Below are 19,468 nucleotides of genomic sequence, written 5' to 3' on the forward strand. Positions count from 1 at the left end.
TATGCAGAATGCAAAATGCTTTGGCCTCTTTGCATTTGTCTGAGACCCTTTTTAAGTAAGTTTTTTTGACGTTGAGGATTATTCCACGGATAAATACTAAGGATAAACATTTACGATCACTGACTGCTAATGTTAACCCTGCAGATTATCATTTAAAATGTTATTAAATTGCACTTTTTTGTTCACTAGAAATCCTGTTGTTTCGAAGCGATGAGACTCTCACAAGCACGAACCTGGTGGCTAGATTTCTTTTTGCATGAATTACTTCTTGTAATCTTTGCCATTACATAGTGAATTTACATAGTGAATGTAATGGCAAAGATTATGTAATATTCATATTGCTCTGCTTAATAAAGCTGAGGTTTAGAATGGATTTTGGCATATTGTTGCCAAAATCCTTATACAGCAACTCAAAACGGGCGGCACAAAAAAGTAAGATATTATGTTCAAAACACTTTTAGTTTTATTGAAGTTTGCAATATTTTTGCATACTTTTCATTGAATGATTACTCTTAAGACAAGTTCAGGTACATTTTATTTTGGGATTTAATCTACTCCCATAGTGAATGTTTCCTTTTATGGTCACCAAGGTTAATAAATTTTGTTTCATTAAAGTGGAAAAATTGCATTTTTGAGGTTTACCTTTTTGTCAACAATATTTCTACAATAATTTTCCAGTCACAAAAAATAGCATCTGTTGAAATACAGATTCTGTCCCGACACTTCAATGACTTTTAGACTTAAACTAAAAAGTTGGCGTCTCAACACTGAACCTTGTGGGATTCCCCCTTTTTTTTTGGTTATTTACAGTGTGATACTTCATCATCTAATGGTACCGTCCTTGTTTCTGTTTGTTCAATAAATGCTCATGCTAAAATAAGATATAAACAACTCTTCTACATCTCAAACATCTTGTCTATTGGCACATTCAGCTTTCCTTACTGTAAATCTGTAACACAAAAATCTCCCACACGTGTTCTGTGACAGGCAAACATCAAACGGGATAAAACAAAGCGGTAACATCTTTAGCTTTGTTTCATTCTGGGAATCTCCACAAATCGATGACATCACACGTGAACTGCACGCGTCTAAATGTGCACAGGTAAATATGATTATATTATATAGTGACTCGATGCTTTTCAGCACATGCTTTAATAGCTACATAAGACAGTTTGTTAAACTGACACATTTCGGTTTAATTAAGAGTGAAAGCATTATTGTTATTATCACACAGATAATGTACCATGTTTTATTTGCCTCCACAGCTGAAACTTCTAAACACGCTAAGATTAATGTGCTTTCAACTAGTTTAATGATACACAGGCAAAAAATCATGGTTGTCTTTCTGATTATATAAAAGCTATAATTACATCCATCCACATAAGGGACTTAATGGATAACTTACTGTCGTCCTGTGATTGTTGTCATGCCAACTACTTCTTGAGCAATACTTTCTTTTCTCTGCCATCCCTGCTGACATTTAATTGGAGCGTTATTGTCTCCCACAATGGTGGGTGTGTCCAGTTTTCAATGCTAATTATGCTAAAATGTTCCGAGCTTGTTTGGTCTTTCGGTGTAATTATAGCCGTCTGCGGCTTAATTTGAATAATCAGAACAAATAAAACAAATCACTGCATGGAAAGTGCTAGAAGCAGCCAAATAACATCAACCTCAGGCTGCTGCCGAATCTCTAAAAGACACATCATCAGCTGTGTGGAGCGGCAGCATTTCAGCAAGCTGAAGGTTTTAAAGTGCTCGTATCGAGGCTGTACAGCTGCTGCCATGGCACCAGGACACCCTGTTGGGTTAGGATTTCTGCTTAAATGCCAGCAAAGGGAAAAAAAAAAAACTCAAGAAGTGCGGCAGGAAGCACAAACATACAGCGGGCCTTCTACTGACCAACATGCGGCCGCTCAAAGGCCACGAGGGGAGGGAGATCACTAAATCTTTAAATCAATGGAAACCTTCCTGCAGCAGGAGAGATTTGTTTTTCTGAGACAGAGTAGAAATCAATGTGATGCACCTGGTGTCTGCTGGCACACGACTAGATAAATGTTTATGCAGAATGGGGGGCAGTGGGGAAGAAAAATGGCGGACCAAATTGCACAATAAAAAATAAACAACAATATTCTGGTTTATTTAGAGAGAGAAAAATAATGTGTTGTTCATGTGCGTCCAGCAAGGTTCATGTAGAAGTCTGCAAAAATCCAGCTTTTATTTTGATACTCCACTTCTGCTTAACAATGAGCTAATTAGCAAATTAGCTAAATATTTAGCATGGACCTAAGCATTTAGTTATGGGCAAAATATTTAGCTAACAACCTAAATAATTTGATAACCAGCCGTGTGTTTAGCCTGCTTGCTAAATATTTAGTTTTGAGCAAAAATATTTAGTTTGAAAAATACATTTTTAGTTTGAGAATTAAATGTTTAGTTTGGAAAATGTTTATTTTGTTTGGGGAAAAATATTTAGTTAAAATAAATATTTAATTTGTACAAAATATTCACAACTATATTAAATGTTTAGTTCACAAACTAAGTACTTGTTTAATTTGTAACCTAAATATGAATGAATATAACACTAAACTAAATATTTAGCTCGTGAAATAAAGGTATAATTTTGAAAATGAACACCCACATTTTTTTCAGCCTAAAAATCCCAAATTATGTTGTTCATTTTTTTCTGTGTAACTTTCCAAATGGTGGCCCATATATTTCCAGCTATAATAGTAATAATTAAATTATTGCCAAAGTTTTATATGTTTTGTTTCTCGTTTCAGTAAATTGACGTCTTATGTTACGATTTTAAATCTGTCTCGTTTTCTTCTGCCTGTGCTGCTTTTTCCCTGAAGCTCCTTGCCCTTCGCCTCCATGGTAACCACGGTGGGGTTTATTTTGTGTTTTTTCCTAAAAAGCCCCACTGTTAGCTGGCTTATCAGTGGCGGATGGAAGCAGCATGAAAAGGCCAGCCTGTGTCCCATCATTATGCAAAGTGCAAAGAATAGACAATTAAGCTGGGAAAGGGTTTTTTAAACCCAATGTTAATTCAGGTTTCTAGCCCTGCCAGGAGAAACTGTAATAGCTTCATTCCTGGTTTGCTTAAATTATGAACAATGTATTCTCACTTGAATTCTTCAGAACAGCCTGTATTTTGAAAGAAAATTTTAATTTAAAAAGTTTCAATCTCAATTTCTACAAACCTAACCCTAATCCCTGATAAAATATAATTTCTGAAATGGAGATAAAATTGAATGAAGTTGACATAAATCCCACAAGTTTGCTGATTATGGCTAATCAAACATTCTTAAATGAGGCATAGTAGAATCTGATAAAAAGGCTATTTTTACATATTTATGTGTTGCTACTTGACGATGGAATGAATATCAAAACTTACTTCATTGTCACTGTGTGAAGTATTAATATTGACCATCTGTATGAAACAGTCCTAAACACAGTGTGTTATTAAAGTGTATGATTGACTGTCGGATTACTCTGAGACTAGACTGCCACACACTGACGAAGAAATCTGACAAATGTTTCAGAAGAACCTGTACTGACATTTCTACAACATTTTGACATATGTCACCTATAGAGGAACTTATATGAATGTCTAAAATCAAAATCCTGCAGCTAGAAATGTTCAGCATTTCACAGAACCTCTCAGCGAGCTGTAACAGGGATAATGAGGTGGGATCAGGTTCAGAGTGTCTAGTCTTGATGCTAACCTTGTTTTTTTCCTGCCTTTTCTTGACTCTACTGCCAAACCAAGCAGAGAAGTTTGAACACCCACATATGCAAACTTGTGCAGATATTGGGTAAACAAATTCTGACACAATGCTCACATGATGTGCCGTCACACGCTCATGTGGACTAATAAGCGTCAGCGTGTTCAGCGTGTTCAGCCCGTGCTGCTCACCCCGCCGGGTGGAAGAAGATTTCCTCCTCTCCCGCTTTACGTCTCGTCATCTCTTCTCGGACTCCATCTGTCCGGCTCACTCACACTTTTTTTTTAAGTTTTGGTTATTTATTTGAAATCAATTCCCATGAAATTTTCTAGAATAGATTCACTTCAGCTTCATGGTAAGTCTTGCTTATGAAAAGTTGTGCACCTTATGTAGGAATATTTACTAAAGCTGTCACTATGTCGTGATAGAGTAACATGAGAGGGATAATTTGTGAAAACATAAGGTTCCTCTGCCTCCTACCTGCTACTGTTCACATCCTCCTCCTGGCTCTCCGCTACGCTACAGCTAGCTCCACACAACCGAGCCTGCCGTGAATGCTAGGGCTAGTTAGTATAGCCACAGATGATGATGATGAATGGAAGCAGTTTTCCTGTAACGGTAAGTTGTTAGCACATTTGGCAGTGAATACATGAGGATGATTGACAGTCGTAAGACCCTCCTCCTGCCTCTGATTGGTTGGTTTTGGTCAGGAGCGGTTCATGAAGATAGGAGATATCAGTCTTATGACAGATTATTCGTCTCATCTTATCCAGTCACAACATAGTGACAATTTTAACAACTATGTGAAAAAAAACAACACATTTTTATTAAAAGTTACATACTGTAGATGTAATGGGATATGTGTTTAACTCTGCAGACTTCTCCCTGACCTGTCTGCTGTGTTTTTCATTTAGTATCTTAATAGAACAGCAGTATTTATAATGAGAATATTCTGTTTTTTGTTACTTCTGAAAGCAACTGGATTGAAAATAATTTTATTTATCAAGGCTATCAAGGCACAGACAGCAGAATACAAATGCTGGCTATATCTTTTCCCCATTAAGCATTAATTCTGCAAGCTGAACATCATAATACGTTAAAGTGTTAAGTTGCATATTTTCCTGGTGGTTTAATTTGAAACAAAAGCAAAAACACAACATAAATTCACAGAAAAAAACATTGTAAAATGCATTTGACCTTAAATTTATTTGTACATGTAGAATCATGCTGACAGCGACGGAGCCACTGTCTTGCTATGTTTCATTTCTGGTTTTTTATTTAGTTTTTTTAGAGGCAGGCTGCAGTGACAGGCACTGACAGCAAAAATTGCTACTTTTTTTTATGCCAAGACACCTGGAAAAGAAGGACTGCATGACATGTCACATACTGTGAAGCCACATTTTGGGTCACCAGCATCTATATGTGGGGAAAACAGGGCAATCTTCCATCTCTGATGTCTCGCCTGAGAATAACACTCTATTTTCTAAAATGAATAAACTCATTTATTCCAGGGTTCTAACTTCAGATACCTGGCTTCCTCTGTATCCGGGGTTCTCATACTTAATGTTCAAACTTCTAATCTTATTTCCAGATAAGATCTAAGGTACATAATTAGCTAATACATTTTGATTTGACTGAATCTGCTTACAAAGCAATAGATGGAAGGCTTTATGTTGAACAGCATAATGGGAGCTTCAATTGGATAAAAAATGTAAACTTAAAACATTACAACATAAAGTGGCTTTCTTTACACACAAGAATAAAGAAAGTAAATTGAGCATAAAGTGCTAAAAGCAGCAACATCAGAAAAATGGAAAACTTTCCACGAATCACTGCCTTTGTTAAGCTAATGCTAATTAGCTGAAGCAAACAGCTTTAAATGGAAAATGTACTGCTCAATGTGCTAATAGCAGAGGAAGAACTTACCATTCCAGGAAAACGTTTAATCAGCAGTCTTGGTTTCAACGCTAACTTGCCTTAGCATTCATGGCAGGCTCTGTTTTCTGGAGTAGCTGTAGTATAAAATGGCAAGTTGCTGAGGCTAGTTAGCATTCACAACAGGCTCTGTTAGCTGCAGCGTAGCAGAGAACAAGGGGGTGGAAAGAGAAGTTGGAATGAGCAGGTCACACGGAGGATGATTGACAGCGCTAAGACCCGCCTCCTGGCTCTGATTGGTTATTTCTAATTGGCAGAAGAGCACTTTTTCAACACTTTTCATTCATTCTTTTCACAGATTATCTGTCATAACGTAATGTTGACATAGTGACAATTTCAACAAATAATTATTAATTTTTTTAATAAAAGTTGCATACTGCAGCTTCAAAATACATTAAAGTTTGCAGTTGTAACAAAACAAAATTGAGAATCCTTAACTGGGAGTTTATACTTTAACCTGATACTGATCAATTATGTTCAGATGTGTAATTGTTTTTTATGAATATTCAGATTTTATTTTTAATTTAAAATAAACATGGAAGGAATCATGAAACGGCAGAAATGTCTCTGGATGAATCAATCTATGGCAGCTTCTTGGGACGGCTGTCTGCTGTGTTTTTCATTCTACTGGCCCCTTTACTGATTTTACATTGTTAGGATGCTGTGCTACCTCTCAGTGATTGCTGACGATACCTGTGGCTCTTTCTGACATCTGTTCTCATTTGTAATCATGGCAAAAATACTTCCTTTTTTTTTTTTTTATTTAGCATGCAAGTGCAGCTGGCTGAGCCTTTAAAATGATCCCACAGACAGCTGGGATAGGATCGAGTTCCCTGGCAAGTTAAGTAGCAGGAGTGAAACGAAAAAGGAAGGAGGAGAAATTTGAAACTATTTCTTCACATGATTGTCATGGTAATTAAGGTGTCTGGGAAGTAAATTAGTCCTCGAAGCGCCAACAATGAGAAGTGACAGTGCGGTATGATTTTGAATGAACAGCAGAACCTCCTCACTTGGCTTTCAGACTGCAGACAGAGCAGCATGTTGATTGGAGTCTGCAGGAAGTGATGCAGAGCATGAAGCATCTGTTTGGCCTCTGCAGGTCAAAAAATGCATTTAAACCTTAAATCTCAGACTCCCAGTGCATTCATATCAGTATCTGGAGAATTCAACATCACCTCTTTTTGTCAACTCTTATTTTGAATGAATTTTTCCATTTTCCTGATGTCAATTCCTTTTGAGGATTAATATTGTATTAAACAATAGAGTTCAAAACTAAGCCTCTCCCACACGTATTTCTTCTTCAGTCAGTCAATCAGTTTATTCACTCGACTTTACAGATTCCATCATTAATTTACTAATACACTTATGAAAAGGAAGCAGGGAGAAGAACAATGTTATACAAACCAGTCTCTTATAACAAAGTAAAGGGCCGTATAGATGAAATTAACTATAAAAGCTGCAAACAGTATATCATTCTCCTCTTTAACTCAAAATGTATTAGAGTTAATCAATTTTTTCATGTAAAGTGTTTTAAATGGATTTATAGTAAAGCATTTTTCCTACTCCTTATCCAAAATATTCCATAATTTTACTTCATGCACAGAAATGCACATTTATTTTAAAGTAGTACACAGTTTTACTTTTGAAATTGTATTTCCTTCTATTTTTGTTACTTGAGCTTAAGAAAATGAACTTTTGTAAATATTTGTTTCCAGCCTGTTCTGTATCTTTCTGATTGAATTTTGGTTTTTCGGTATCTGTGAGCCATAAAGATCGAAATTAGAAGAAAGAAATGTCAGTGTGTGACGAATCCATATGCTTTAAACCTTTAATTTAATGTCTTCTAGCTCTACCTGGTCATTTGTTGTAACATCAGGATGAGTCGAATGCAAATCATCTGGGTGTGTGTCTGATAGGAGTTTAGTCACACTCTGCATCTTAACTTCTGCACATTACTTCCTTTCTTTACTTCCTCAGCACGTTAAACTACCTACACCTCTGTTTAAACTAAAATAAGTAGATCAACTTAACTCTGTATTGTCCATCCTCCTCTTGGTTGGTTATGTGACAGTGATGCAGCGTGGGATTGTGGAGAGTTTGTCTGAAGCAGTGATGAAGTTAGTGTTATGATTGTTTTTTAAAGGGTAGTGAAATATTTATAAAATGTATGCATCAGTTAATATTGGTTATTAATAATAATATTGGATATTAATCTAATGTTAATTCATATTGGATTAATATCCAATATTAATTTTGGATATTGATATCAGCTCATATTTTCTTATCGCTGCATCCTTGGTAACGTTGGTGAGACATCCGGTCCTGGGAAGGTTCACCACTGTTCCATGTTTTTTTTCCACACCAATGAAAGCTACAAAAATTTGGTGACGAGGCTGAAAAGGGAAGGAAATCTTTCTGGCTTCTCTTTAAAGCTTCAATATGTAGCATGATATTTAGGTAGAGACAGATGTTTCTGTCAGAGTGGAGGTTTTGAACTTAACCGCCTCTGAAGCTTGTTTAAAGTTTCATTGTCACTTTCTGAGGAAGCCGCGGGGCAACAGACAGCTTCATACGCTTATTAACAACTTTCTTCTCCCTAAAACGGTTCTTTACAATCTTATCACCCACTCTGGGTTAGTGGGTCCTGGATGTACGGGAATTAAAGTGTAGATGAGGATTAATGTGTTAATAACATTTAGGTGGTTATCTACACCTCCCAGAGTTATTACACTGTGAAGAAAAATGTTATCCCTCTAGGAAGTGCAAAGTCAAATTTATTGTTAACTCGGGTTGTGCACATTAGGATTTAGTTTGAAATCTTATTCATAAAAAGCTAATTTTTGCTGGATAATTTCAGCATTCTCATATTGTTCCATATTGTTTTTAATGATAAAGGGAATCTGCGGTGTTTTTCACACACATAATCTGACATGTCTACAAACAGTAGTTAAATCATGACGCCTCATTATCTTTATTTCAGACTTTTTGTTCAACTCAGATGAGGTAATTGCATATAAACAAACAAATTTGACTAAGTTTAATTCAAAAGTAATTGCATACCTGGGCTTGTACAAACAGTTTCAGTCACACCAATAATTTTCACAAACAAAACATAGACTGCAATTGCAAGAAGGCACAGATGCTTTAGGGGGGCAAAAAAAGTAAAATATTGCAGTAATGACACAATTTTGGCTTCAACAGTTTCAGCAATATTAATCCTTAGAGCATAAAACCATAAAAAAGGAAAACTTGACTGAACTTGTCTTCGGGGACAGTTTGTTCTCTCGGCTTTACACCCTGTGGTCGTAATTTGTGAAGCTGAGGAGGAGACTCTTCAGTTATCTCCTCACATTTCACAGCCGGGGAAGCGTGGGGTTCACCTGTTCCTGTTGCAGATGTTATCAAGATGCAGCTCGGCTGAAAGAAAGTTAATGCGGTTAGCACCGATTTCAAGTGTTAGGCCCGTCTCTTTCTTCTCTCCACATCCTAATGAAAATCACTGAAAGTTAATCAGAAAGTTAAGAACACTCTGGGCTGTCCACTTTGTTATGAGGGCAAACTGCAAAAACTGCCTCATGCATCATTTATTTATTTATTTTTTTTAAATAAGTTGACTTTATAGGATAATGTGATGTTTGTGGGGCGAGTAAACTGACATTAAACTTCCAAAATTGGATCAGCGTCTTCAAATTTTCAACTCGCACTGAAAAATGGATTTAAAGCGGCTTTCTCAGTGTGTATTTTACAATAAATATTCTTCTTCATTCAGAAGTTTAACTCAGAGGGTTTACTGATTGTTCCACAGGTGTCAAACTCCAGTCCTCAAGGGTTGGTGTCCTGCAACTTTTAGATGTGCCTCTGCTGCTGCAGTCAACCAGAATAAAATAATTAGGTCATTAGCAAGGCTCTGGAGAACTGATCTACACAAAGAGGTAATGAAGCCATTTCATTCCAGTGTTTTGTACCTGTGGCACATCTAAAAACTGCAGGACGGCGACTGGAGGACTGGAGTTTGACACCCCTGGATTATGCAGTCCTCCTCAAAGTAAAACACCTCATACCTTCCTACAACCCTCATAAATGTGACCGATTGACCTGAAATTATAGAATATTTCAGAATTAAATGGTTAAAAAAAGAGAAATATTTTTCACAGACATGTTTAAGAATGAACAATTGCAGTCAGTTTGTAGAAAAATGGGGAAATTCTCTAAAAGGTTGAAAAAGTTCTACATATTGTGCTTTTCTAGGTCTCCGTACTGAAGGACTAACATATTTTTTATACCTAAATCAAATGAAATTCTAATTACGGGGTTTCTGCAGAGCTAAATGACTGCTAATTTGATACCAGCATTGGAGCAGAAGGGAATCTAAAAGTTACATGATGAACTGGACTTGGGCAACATTCTCTCATACAAACACAGATGTTTCTTCAACTGAGAAAACGGTGACCAACCTAATGCTATTTTACGAAATTGTATTAACAAAACATCATATTTATCTTGCTGAAATGAGCTAAAACTGTTGGCCTTCCAGCACACTTAGGATTTTGTCACATTTTTTTTATATCCATTATGTCATCTTTCAACCAAGTTTTTGCAGTGCACCTCTTGCTGGATTGCTTGATTAATAAATAATGTACTAAGCTTTAGGTGACAAATTTCATCCTTTACAAGATTGTAAAAGTTGATTTCTATGAGCGACTCACCCATTTTTGTGGCACACATGTTGTTATGGCCGTTATTCTGCCAGTGTTCAGACGTTGGCTTCATTGCAGTGATCTTGTTGATGTTGGCTGTAACTGGCCTGTCAGGCTTCCTTGAACAAGCAATCAGCTGGGCTATTTTCCTGGCCATGGCTGTCTTCTCTGGGACAGAGGGCGGTATTTTCCGGGGTGAAGCAGTCACCCTTCCCTGGCTTTGACCCGGCTCATCAAAGACGTCGTCCGATTCATCGGAAAGGCTAACTCGCCGGAGATGCACAGCATGGAGCTGCTCAAGAGTCACCACAGGCAGAGTCTTTCCGAGCGATTTCAGGAAGGCAGAGGACTCGGAGTGGTGGCGGCGGGAAGGTTTGGGTTTCAGTTGAGGTTTGGTTTGAGATGAAGGTTCCAGGTTTGGAGAGCTGGGAGTAGGGAGAGTAGGAAGAGGGATTTGCAGAGACAGCCTCTTGGTGCGGTTCTGAGAGGAGTTAGACCTGAATTTGGGTTGTATTTTCCATCCTAAAGGATCTGGGCCGATGATGACGGATGTGGGAACAGAAGTTGGGGAACAACAGGAGGAGGTGGAGGAAGAAGAGGAAGATGTCGATGAAAAGATCCCAATGGGGGGGCATGAGTATCGCTTGAAAGACGAATGCGAGGATGTGTCTAGTCGCAGAAGGGAAGCAGTGCGCTGAGGAGGGTCAGGTTCCTTCTTGTTCTTCCTCACCATGATGACAGGCAGTGTCTGGCATTTAATGAGGTCAACTGACCAGCGTCTCTGATGAGAGCACAAGCTCACGTTGGATGTCAAGTTCAGTCGCTCTCTGGGGACGTGGCTGCGTGTTGTTGGACATCTGGGCCCTGGTCTCTCTCTGCTCTGTGCTCTGATGCTGACGGTATTTACATGACACACTTTTTCTCTCATTTTAACAGAGCTGTGAAAAGCAGAGGCTATATCTCCATTACCATTAATAGGAGTGGAGCATTTCTTCATCTTGCTTGGTTAAGTGGAACCTGGGTGTGTAAAGAACTCTCTAAGGAGAAACATGTAGAGAAGAAGGAAGGGGTGTGTTCAGGATGTTTTACATCTAAAAAGAGGAACAGCACATACCCATCTGGACTTTTTAAAATAAAGTTTCAAAACCACTGAATTTTCACAACAGAGACTCTTCCAGGAGCGGCAACACATGTCCTAAACATTGTACATCAGACAAACAACATTAGGAATGTCATTTCCTAATGAGGACTGACATTCTGAAGATAAACACTTTCCTTTAATTGTTCATGATGACAAATCCTTCTTATCCAAAGTTTAAATTTGAGAAGAACATTTTAGAACCCTTTTAATAAAAGGTTCACTGTGGCTTTTGAAGTCCACAGAGAAACAATAAGTCAAAAAAGATTTACTATGTACTCTGAAATGGTTTTAAAGGAATCCATTTGATTTATTACATTACCTTTGTTGATGCTGATCTTTCCTTAAAGTTTGTTCTTTCTTACATTTTACAAATGTATGACACTTCTCCTGATTAAGAAAAAAACTGGTGTAGCAGAATTGATCAGTGGAAACATGTTCTACAAATATTCTGAAAAATGTGATGGCATTTTAGTGAGCACTTACTTCTTTCACAGTTGTCAAATATTAAGGTTTTTATCAAGCTATGAAATGTAAAATATCAGACGTGAGAAGCTCTTTACCTGCAGCGCTGTCCTGATCTCAGTCTCGACTAATCTCTTCAGAACGTTTGTCAGTAACATCCCCTCTCCGTCTTGGTCTCATAGCGGTCCACCCAAATCTTACCACAACTTCCTGAAAGTAACACCCTGAGAACCACAGATGTCTCGGTTCTCACTCTGCCATGCAATCACATCTCTCAAACACGGTTGGCAAACAGCTGTTGCTATCGTACCATGAAGCAAGTGTGTGAAGACTTTTAAGAAAGACATTTCCCAGGGTTGTTGTGAGGTATACAGACGTGATCATGGTCTCACCATAACCACTATGAATCAGTTCTTTTCTAACTCACTAGCAGTTTTACATTCTGTGTTGAAAAGCCATTACAAAGAACTAAATGTCCTCTCAGTCTGTGGGGCTTATTGGCATCGGTTTGGCTGCTTTACATTTTAAATGTCTTCTCCTCATGGTGTTTACATTTAAGTGCTCCCTGTCTTAAGATTAAACAGCCTAAATGATTACAGACATTTGCTTTCACGCATTTCGTAACTACTTTCTGCTGCACAAACTCTGCTCCAACTGTAGGCAGAAATGTTTACACCACCAGCAGGGCGTCTCCTAGGGAGGTGATATTGCCAATTAGTTGCGATGTTTACGTAATTTTTGGTCCAGATTTTTATTTTTTATTTTTTTTTTGCAAGAAGTCAAAAGATTGTTTTGATGTAACTTTACAAATGACCTATCATACCACCCATCTGCCGGTGCAGTCTTTGGTCATCTCCCACCATGACTACCACCAGGCTCTCCTAACTGGTCTGTGAAGACCAGCCTGTGCTTTGATATTTCTGCCAATGGCACATCGGGTCTTCAGTCAGCCTAAAAGAGAATAGCTGTGTTCCTTGAGCTGCACTTTCTACCTTTGGCTATCCGTACGTATTTCAAGTAACTAGTGTTAGCCTGCAAAGTGGTTAATGGAAAAGATTCTCTCAACCTGACTGTTCTCACAAAGGTTAGTGTCATGACTTACTTCAGTTGTCAAGGGTTTGAAAGCTAGCAGTGTCTTTGCTACACTCAAAACACCCCAGACTCTGTCATGCAGTATTAATACAAAGTTGTCAGAACTGGGGGGTCACTGACTGTCTATCGACAAGAAACTCTTACAGATCTAGCTGAATATGGAAGTAAATATGTGCCATCAGGATTTGAATAAAAAATAGCTCTGACGTTACCTACATTGTTCCATCCTCACCTGCAAGTCGCCTTGGATAAAAACATCTGCCAAATGTAAAAACATAACCAGCTTTCTTCTTATATCATAAATGCTCATTTTAAGATATTCAAAACAAAATCTTAAATTGTTGCCTATTTATAATATTTCAGGCCTATTTGTATGACTTATGGAAAAACTTGAAGTGCGTTCCTGATTAATCATTTTTTGTGTTCCTTTTCTTGTGTTTGAACCTCGACATGAAAGATTCTTGGTGGTGGTCAGTTAAAAATGGGATAGCTGTTAGCATTTTATTGCTTACAACTATTGGGAATGCAAGCCCATATTAACATATTTTCATCTGCTTCATTCATTTGAATGATGAGCCTTTTCTGAGTTGCCATAAAATCTCAGTCAATACGTTTGTCTAGTAAAGAGACTGAGTTAACCACTCAAAGCCTGGGTAACTCCATTGTCGACGTGACGATGTTAAGTTGATGGCAGCAGTAGCTGACATGATGACCCCTTCAGTGAAGGAATTTGGATATTAATGTAAAACAAGTGGTAGTTTAACTCAATCGCTAAACAGTGAAAATCATCTTTAGGAGTCCACTTCTGAATTTTTTTGCTTTTGGATTTGGTGTCATTTTCTATATTGATTCTTTAACAGTCATTTAGGAGGAGATCATGTGCAACACTTCAACCATATTTGGCTAGTTGATGAATGCAGTGTGAGGTTGGGTCCTACTTCAGTACCAAACTGGGCTCAAAAAGGGTTCTAATTGAACAGGGTGAACATTGAGCGAGATCCCATTTTAGTAATTTGAACCATAAAGGATGAAGGATTTGTAGCAATATATACATTTCTGGCTTCTAGAAACTCCTGAAATCTCTGTCTGGCCAGCAATAACTTTTTAATTAGTCAAACTGAATTTTTCTTCAACACCTGAAAGCCTTTTTAGGTCACTCATAATCAGGCCTTGCAGCAAGGTAGCCAACTACTGGCAGCCCTTTGATTGCGTCTGGCCATTCCTCTCTCTCTCTCTCTCTGTTTCTCTCTTTCCTTCTCTTTTTTTGTTTGGTCTGTCTGTGCACAAAAGTCAACGTGTCGAACTGGAAGCTGTGCAAACGTTCCAAATCTGACAGTGAGTCACAAAGCATCACATGTAAACCCGGCCGAACACGTGTCCTCGGCGCGTCCCGCCTCATACCGTATACATTCTGACTCCGCGTGTCAACAGCTAGTCCTTTTGAAGTCGGATCACTTTCAGCTCCCAAACTGGGGTTCCTTCCCCCTCCACTCCTCACCTAATCCACCCCCAGGCTGCCGGGATCTTTAAAGGCTACGTGAGTAATTGGCAGGTTTGTGTGTTGTTGGGGGAGCGTGGGGTCAGGCTCTGCACCATTGATCTTAGTGTAATGAAACGATGTAAAGCTCTCGGGATACTGTAAGCCTGCACACGGGGGGAGGGATTACTGCTGATCTGAGAGCTCTTCTTCTGATGATTCACACACTGAACACTAGAGGAAGACAAGTGGGGGTGTGTTTGCGTGTGTGCACTATACAGAATCTGTGTTTAACAGAAAGCTCTGACCTTTTTTCCTGTTTATTTCAACAGCAATGAAATATGTTTGCGTCTGCTCCCTGCTAGCAAGAGTCAATATGTGCTTATTGATGCTTGAAATGGTAACGGCAGCCCTCTGTTCAGCTCACCGTCTCCACTTGAGTTGAGTGTTTCTTTCATTTTAGTGGACTGCACATCATCCAGGAGAGTGGTTTGCTTTCAATGTACTTAAAGATGGAGGAGATGGAGAGAACAACAGGCCCAGAGCAAACTTAGCACTCAAATCCGGTAGAGAGTCGTTGTGTTTGAAGCTTTGTGTTCATGGTGTTAGAACTCAGAGACAGGCGGAGCTGAAACGGAGAACACAGATTCGAGGTCTGTTCCCCTGTCGTTTGGTTGGTAGAATAAAGGATCTCAGATTTTTATTTGTGGAAGGGAAGCTTGAAAGGTGGAAGGCTGTCAGGATGGAGAACCTTCTGTGGGAATAAAAACGGTTCTTTCAACTGTGTGGTAGATGTGAGCTGGGTGATTACATCCAAACATTTACCAGAGAAGGCTCAGCTTCCATGTTTCAGAGTGTGTTCAATTCAGTTGATTTATGTCTCACCTATTTGCAACAAATGTCGTCTCATGCGTTCCAGTCGATCCGAGTTGTCAATCAGAACACTTCCTGTTTTTCCACATCCTGATCGGACTCCAACTTGACTTTTACACAAACCCACACTTAAACACTTAACTGGTTCTGCTCACACATCATCAGGATTAACAGGATAATGACAGAAAATCCAACTATTCATCATCATCATCCATAAGCAGAAAATTACACAAGATTGAAAGTTAATGAAGTCCTTAGCAGGGCACTCTTGGATCTCGTTGGACTCATTATTTAGTATCTTGTCCTTCAGAAAGTTTTAACTAGAAAAAGCCCATCTTTCAAGGAACACAAAATAACAAATTAAGCCCATTTCCTCTTGTTAAGCAGCTTCTACAAGTGTGGAGAGGAAATGATTGTATTTCCATTCATCCACCCAACCAGCAGGGAGCCCATCACCAGGGAGGCGTCCTGAATAGAACCAAACGGTTCCTCACAGACAGTTTAAAGTTGTCCTGCTGGAAGGAGAATATTTGCTGATTTCTTGGTTCATAATCGATATCTGGTTTGAACTTTGTCAATGACTCCGTTACAAATATTTCAGTTGGAAAAGAAAACTGTTCAGCAATTTTCATGGCAGTAAAATCTTTCAACTCCTTTCAGAATCCAGTATTAAATTGTTCCCTTGACATAAACTGGATATTTTTCTTCACTCCTGAATAAAGATGTTAAATGACGCCAGATTGTTCTGTGTTCACTTCATGTTTTTTTTTATGTTGGTTGGCTGGTTCAAGGTTTTAGATTTTTATTTCTACGTAGCAAAAAACTAAAAATCTTACCGAGTAATTTTGCTCTGGTTTCTTGTGCAAATAACCTACATGTGAGTTTTCAGGATGCTATAGAAGGTTGTTGTAAGTTTGCTATATTTTGCTGAAAAGTCACTTGTAAGTTAGTTTTGTCTTATTTTATGCGTACTAAGATATATTTAATTAGAAACTAGACCAAAACATACTTGGTAAAACTGTCAGTGTAAAACATTTTAAAGGACTTTATATGACTTCCTCTTACTACACAGGGTGGGCCATAAGTTTCCATACATAGAAAAAATAAACATTTTATATTGGACAACCGTTTTTATTTTTGTGGGACTCTGTGTAATCGCTGCACGTTTCGGATCACTTTGTGGTTGATTTGCAACATTTCCAGTTTTCTGAAACTTTCAAATAAGTTTGGCCACAGTGTTGTGTGTGTGTGTGTGTGTGTGTGTGTGTGATGCTCGTTCCATGTTTTCTGTTAAAGTTTCGTGCAACCATGCGGCTGCTTCCCGATCCAGCCATCAGTATGATTTCAGTTCTTTGCTCTTTTGTCAAACGCATCTTCTTGAGTATCTGAAATATGAAAGAAACGTTTTACATTCTTACAGCCCACCCTGTAGATTCTAGCACTGTTTTGTATTCATCTATCTATCACTATCTATTATCTATCACATAAAATCCATTGAAGTTTTTGTGGTTGGATTATTTTTCCAAGGCACTAAATGGTGTCTTGGAAACGCTGAGCTGAGGAAAGGTTTTGCACATTTCTCTTTTCTCTTCAGAGTCCACGTCTGTCCTTTCAGACATCACTAAAGTTTAAAAAGATATTTTAGTTTTTCCTCGGTACTCTGCGATAAAAGCTCAGGATAGCTATTTAAAGGAAATGGCACATGTTTTTGTCAGAGTAATTGGCATCCTGAGGAAGAGTTTTTTTGTTTTTTTTGTTGTTTTTTTTCTCTTTCTGGGTTTAATTTTGCTGCATCTCTCGCCACCGTGCCAACAAACTGTCAAATTGCTCCCCAATCAGCTTCAGGTAAACCTGGAATCGTGGGCTGGATGTGAACCCAAACCTAAACACACTGCCGCCTCCTCCTCATCAGTAGAGAGGGCTGACCTATTAAAATACACATTGTTCACCCAAGGCTGCTGGTGAAAAAGTATTAAAAAAAAATCTCTTCCAGGAAATCTTTTTTTGGTTCTTATCCACTGCTGCCAAACCTTAATGTCATATTTTTTTATTTGCATCTGGCTCGAACTGCTTATGCAAGCAGAAAGCAATTACACAATGAACAAACAGCAGATAATGTGAAGTTTTTAGTGTTTCTACCATTTTGCATATTACAAATAGAATTATTGGACACCCAGAAATTGTAATCAAGATAGCAAAAATACTAATTGTTGACACAAAGGTTAAAACAAAGGAGAAAAGGTGTTTAATCTCAGATTAAACACCTTTTTAGATTTGTGAAAGTAGGGAGAAAAACATGTAAAATCTTCCACTGTATTGTTTTCCATGATCAAACACACCAAAGACATTTTTACCGTCTTACACTTCAAAACACGTCGTGTATAACTGAGGTGAGATGACTGCGTCTTTAATTGGTAAATATTCTGCCAGCTTTAGCTTTCTGGCTTTTATTTTCTAGAAACAATTGAATGTTACCCTGCAGTCATGATGGAAACTACCTGCACTCTAAAAGTCTAAAATAGCTTTGCTATATGACTTTATGAATCTATCTCAGGGCTTTCATCCACTCTTCCAGACAACTTTAAGTTATAACTTTGGAGACGTTCTCTTAAGGTTCCACCACAGAATGATGCAGTAGATTGGTCACTCTGATCAACTGATTGTTTTCTTTTAGATGGATAATGACTTTCAGAATTTGCAGCTGATTCTGTAGCTTAAGAGTCAGATATATGTATTGAAATAGTCTATTAAACAGATGCCCAAGTCTGTTCCTCAAAATCTACCATCCTGCAACTTTTACATGCATCCCTGCTTCAACACACCCCTGGTATATTTCATCACCTGCAATAAAATCCAGCCTTTTTTGTTTGACTGTAATACAGCCTGGCCATCAGTAATATATCAAGTACAGAAAATAAACGCTGAAAGAAAGCATGAAGTTTTTACGATTCCAGAAGCCATTGGCTCAAACTCAACTTTTCATGTTGCCAAAACTTCAAACATAGAAAGTATTATTATTTTTGAAAGCCCCTTAAGCCAGAGTGATGGGGTGGTATTTCCTAACTGACCAGAACCCTGCTGCAAGTCCCCCTGAGCAGAAACAAATCTCCTACCGCAGTAGGAGGGATCAATCTCTGAATGTCTGTCTTTAGTCAGTAGCTGGAAGCGTTGCAGAGGCAGAGTGGGCTTCATGTCGACTGCACTGCCTCTTATTGTTGTTTTGGATTTTCAGATAGTTTTAGGTCTCACGGTTTGGTCCAAAACAAGTTTGATAACGTCCCTAAGATTGTTTCACATTGGAAATGAACGTCGGCAGTACTTGGATTGGAGTTGAGGGTGTTTTCACACCCAATAGTCTGGTAGATTGGATTCAATTGGGTTCCATAACAGCAACATTTTCAGCTGGTGTGGTTCGCTTTTGGAGTGGTTTCCAGTCCGCTTGCAATTTGAACTGCATCAGAGTTCACTTCAATCAGACAGACCTCGGTTTGTAGGCGAAACCGAGTTCACTTTGTTGGCCGGTATCAGAGTTCGCTTGCTTGTTCATACCTCCCCCAACGAACCAGACTTTCTAGGCAAACAAACTAGAGTTTGATTGAAGCAGACTAAACAGGGCTGGTGTAAACGCACCCTAAGTCTTCAATAATCTCCACACTAAGGAGTCTCCAAACCTGATGAGAAGGAAAAAAAAAAGCAGAAAATAGTATTTAAAAAAGTTGGTAGAGCTGTTGCCTTGCAGCAAGAAGGTCCTTGGTTCGATTCCCGGCCCGGGGTCTTTCTGCATGGAGTTTGCATGTTCTCCCTGTGCATGGTGGGTTCTCTCCGGGTTCTCCGGCTTCCTCCCACAGTCCAAAAACATGACTGTCAGGTTAATTGGTCTCTCTAAATTCTCCCTAGGTGTGTGTGTGTGAATGGTTGTGTGTCTTGTATGTCTTTGTGTTGCCCTGCGACAGACTGGCGACCTGTCCAGGGTGAACCCCGCCTCTCGCCCAGAATGTTAGCTGGGGATTGGAACCAGCAACCCTCCTGACCCCATTAGGGACAAAGGGTGAACAGAAAATGGATG

At 38.6% G+C, this 19,468-nt stretch overlaps 2 protein-coding genes across 4 annotated transcripts in view; one reads left to right on the top strand and one right to left on the bottom strand.

Annotated features, from left to right (window-relative positions):
• Positions 1–19,468, top strand: part of LOC122823739 (ras-related protein Rab-26) — an 84,605-nt gene that overhangs the window by 56,338 nt on the left and 8,799 nt on the right. The gene's annotated exons all lie outside the window — the stretch shown is intronic.
• Positions 7,929–12,097, bottom strand: LOC122823738 (NHS-like protein 2). Of its 3 annotated transcripts, none has more exons than XM_044103669.1 (3): positions 12,059–12,097; positions 10,367–11,394; positions 7,929–9,077 (listed from the first exon to the last, which is right to left on the bottom strand). In XM_044103669.1, the coding sequence occupies exons 2-3, from the start codon at positions 11,352–11,354 to the stop codon at positions 9,037–9,039; spliced, it is 1,029 nt and encodes a 342-aa protein (XP_043959604.1). In that variant the 5' UTR covers positions 11,355–11,394; positions 12,059–12,097; the 3' UTR covers positions 7,929–9,036. The 3 variants fall into 3 exon arrangements, with proteins under 3 accessions (XP_043959604.1, XP_043959607.1, XP_043959606.1); XM_044103672.1 differs by lacking the exon at positions 12,059–12,097 and having other exon boundaries at positions 10,367–11,250; positions 11,327–11,349; XM_044103671.1 differs by lacking the exon at positions 12,059–12,097 and having other exon boundaries at positions 10,367–11,624.

The sequence above is a fragment of the Gambusia affinis genome, linkage group LG20 (assembly GCF_019740435.1).
Source record: "Gambusia affinis linkage group LG20, SWU_Gaff_1.0, whole genome shotgun sequence".
Lineage (NCBI taxonomy): Eukaryota > Metazoa > Chordata > Actinopteri > Cyprinodontiformes > Poeciliidae > Gambusia > Gambusia affinis.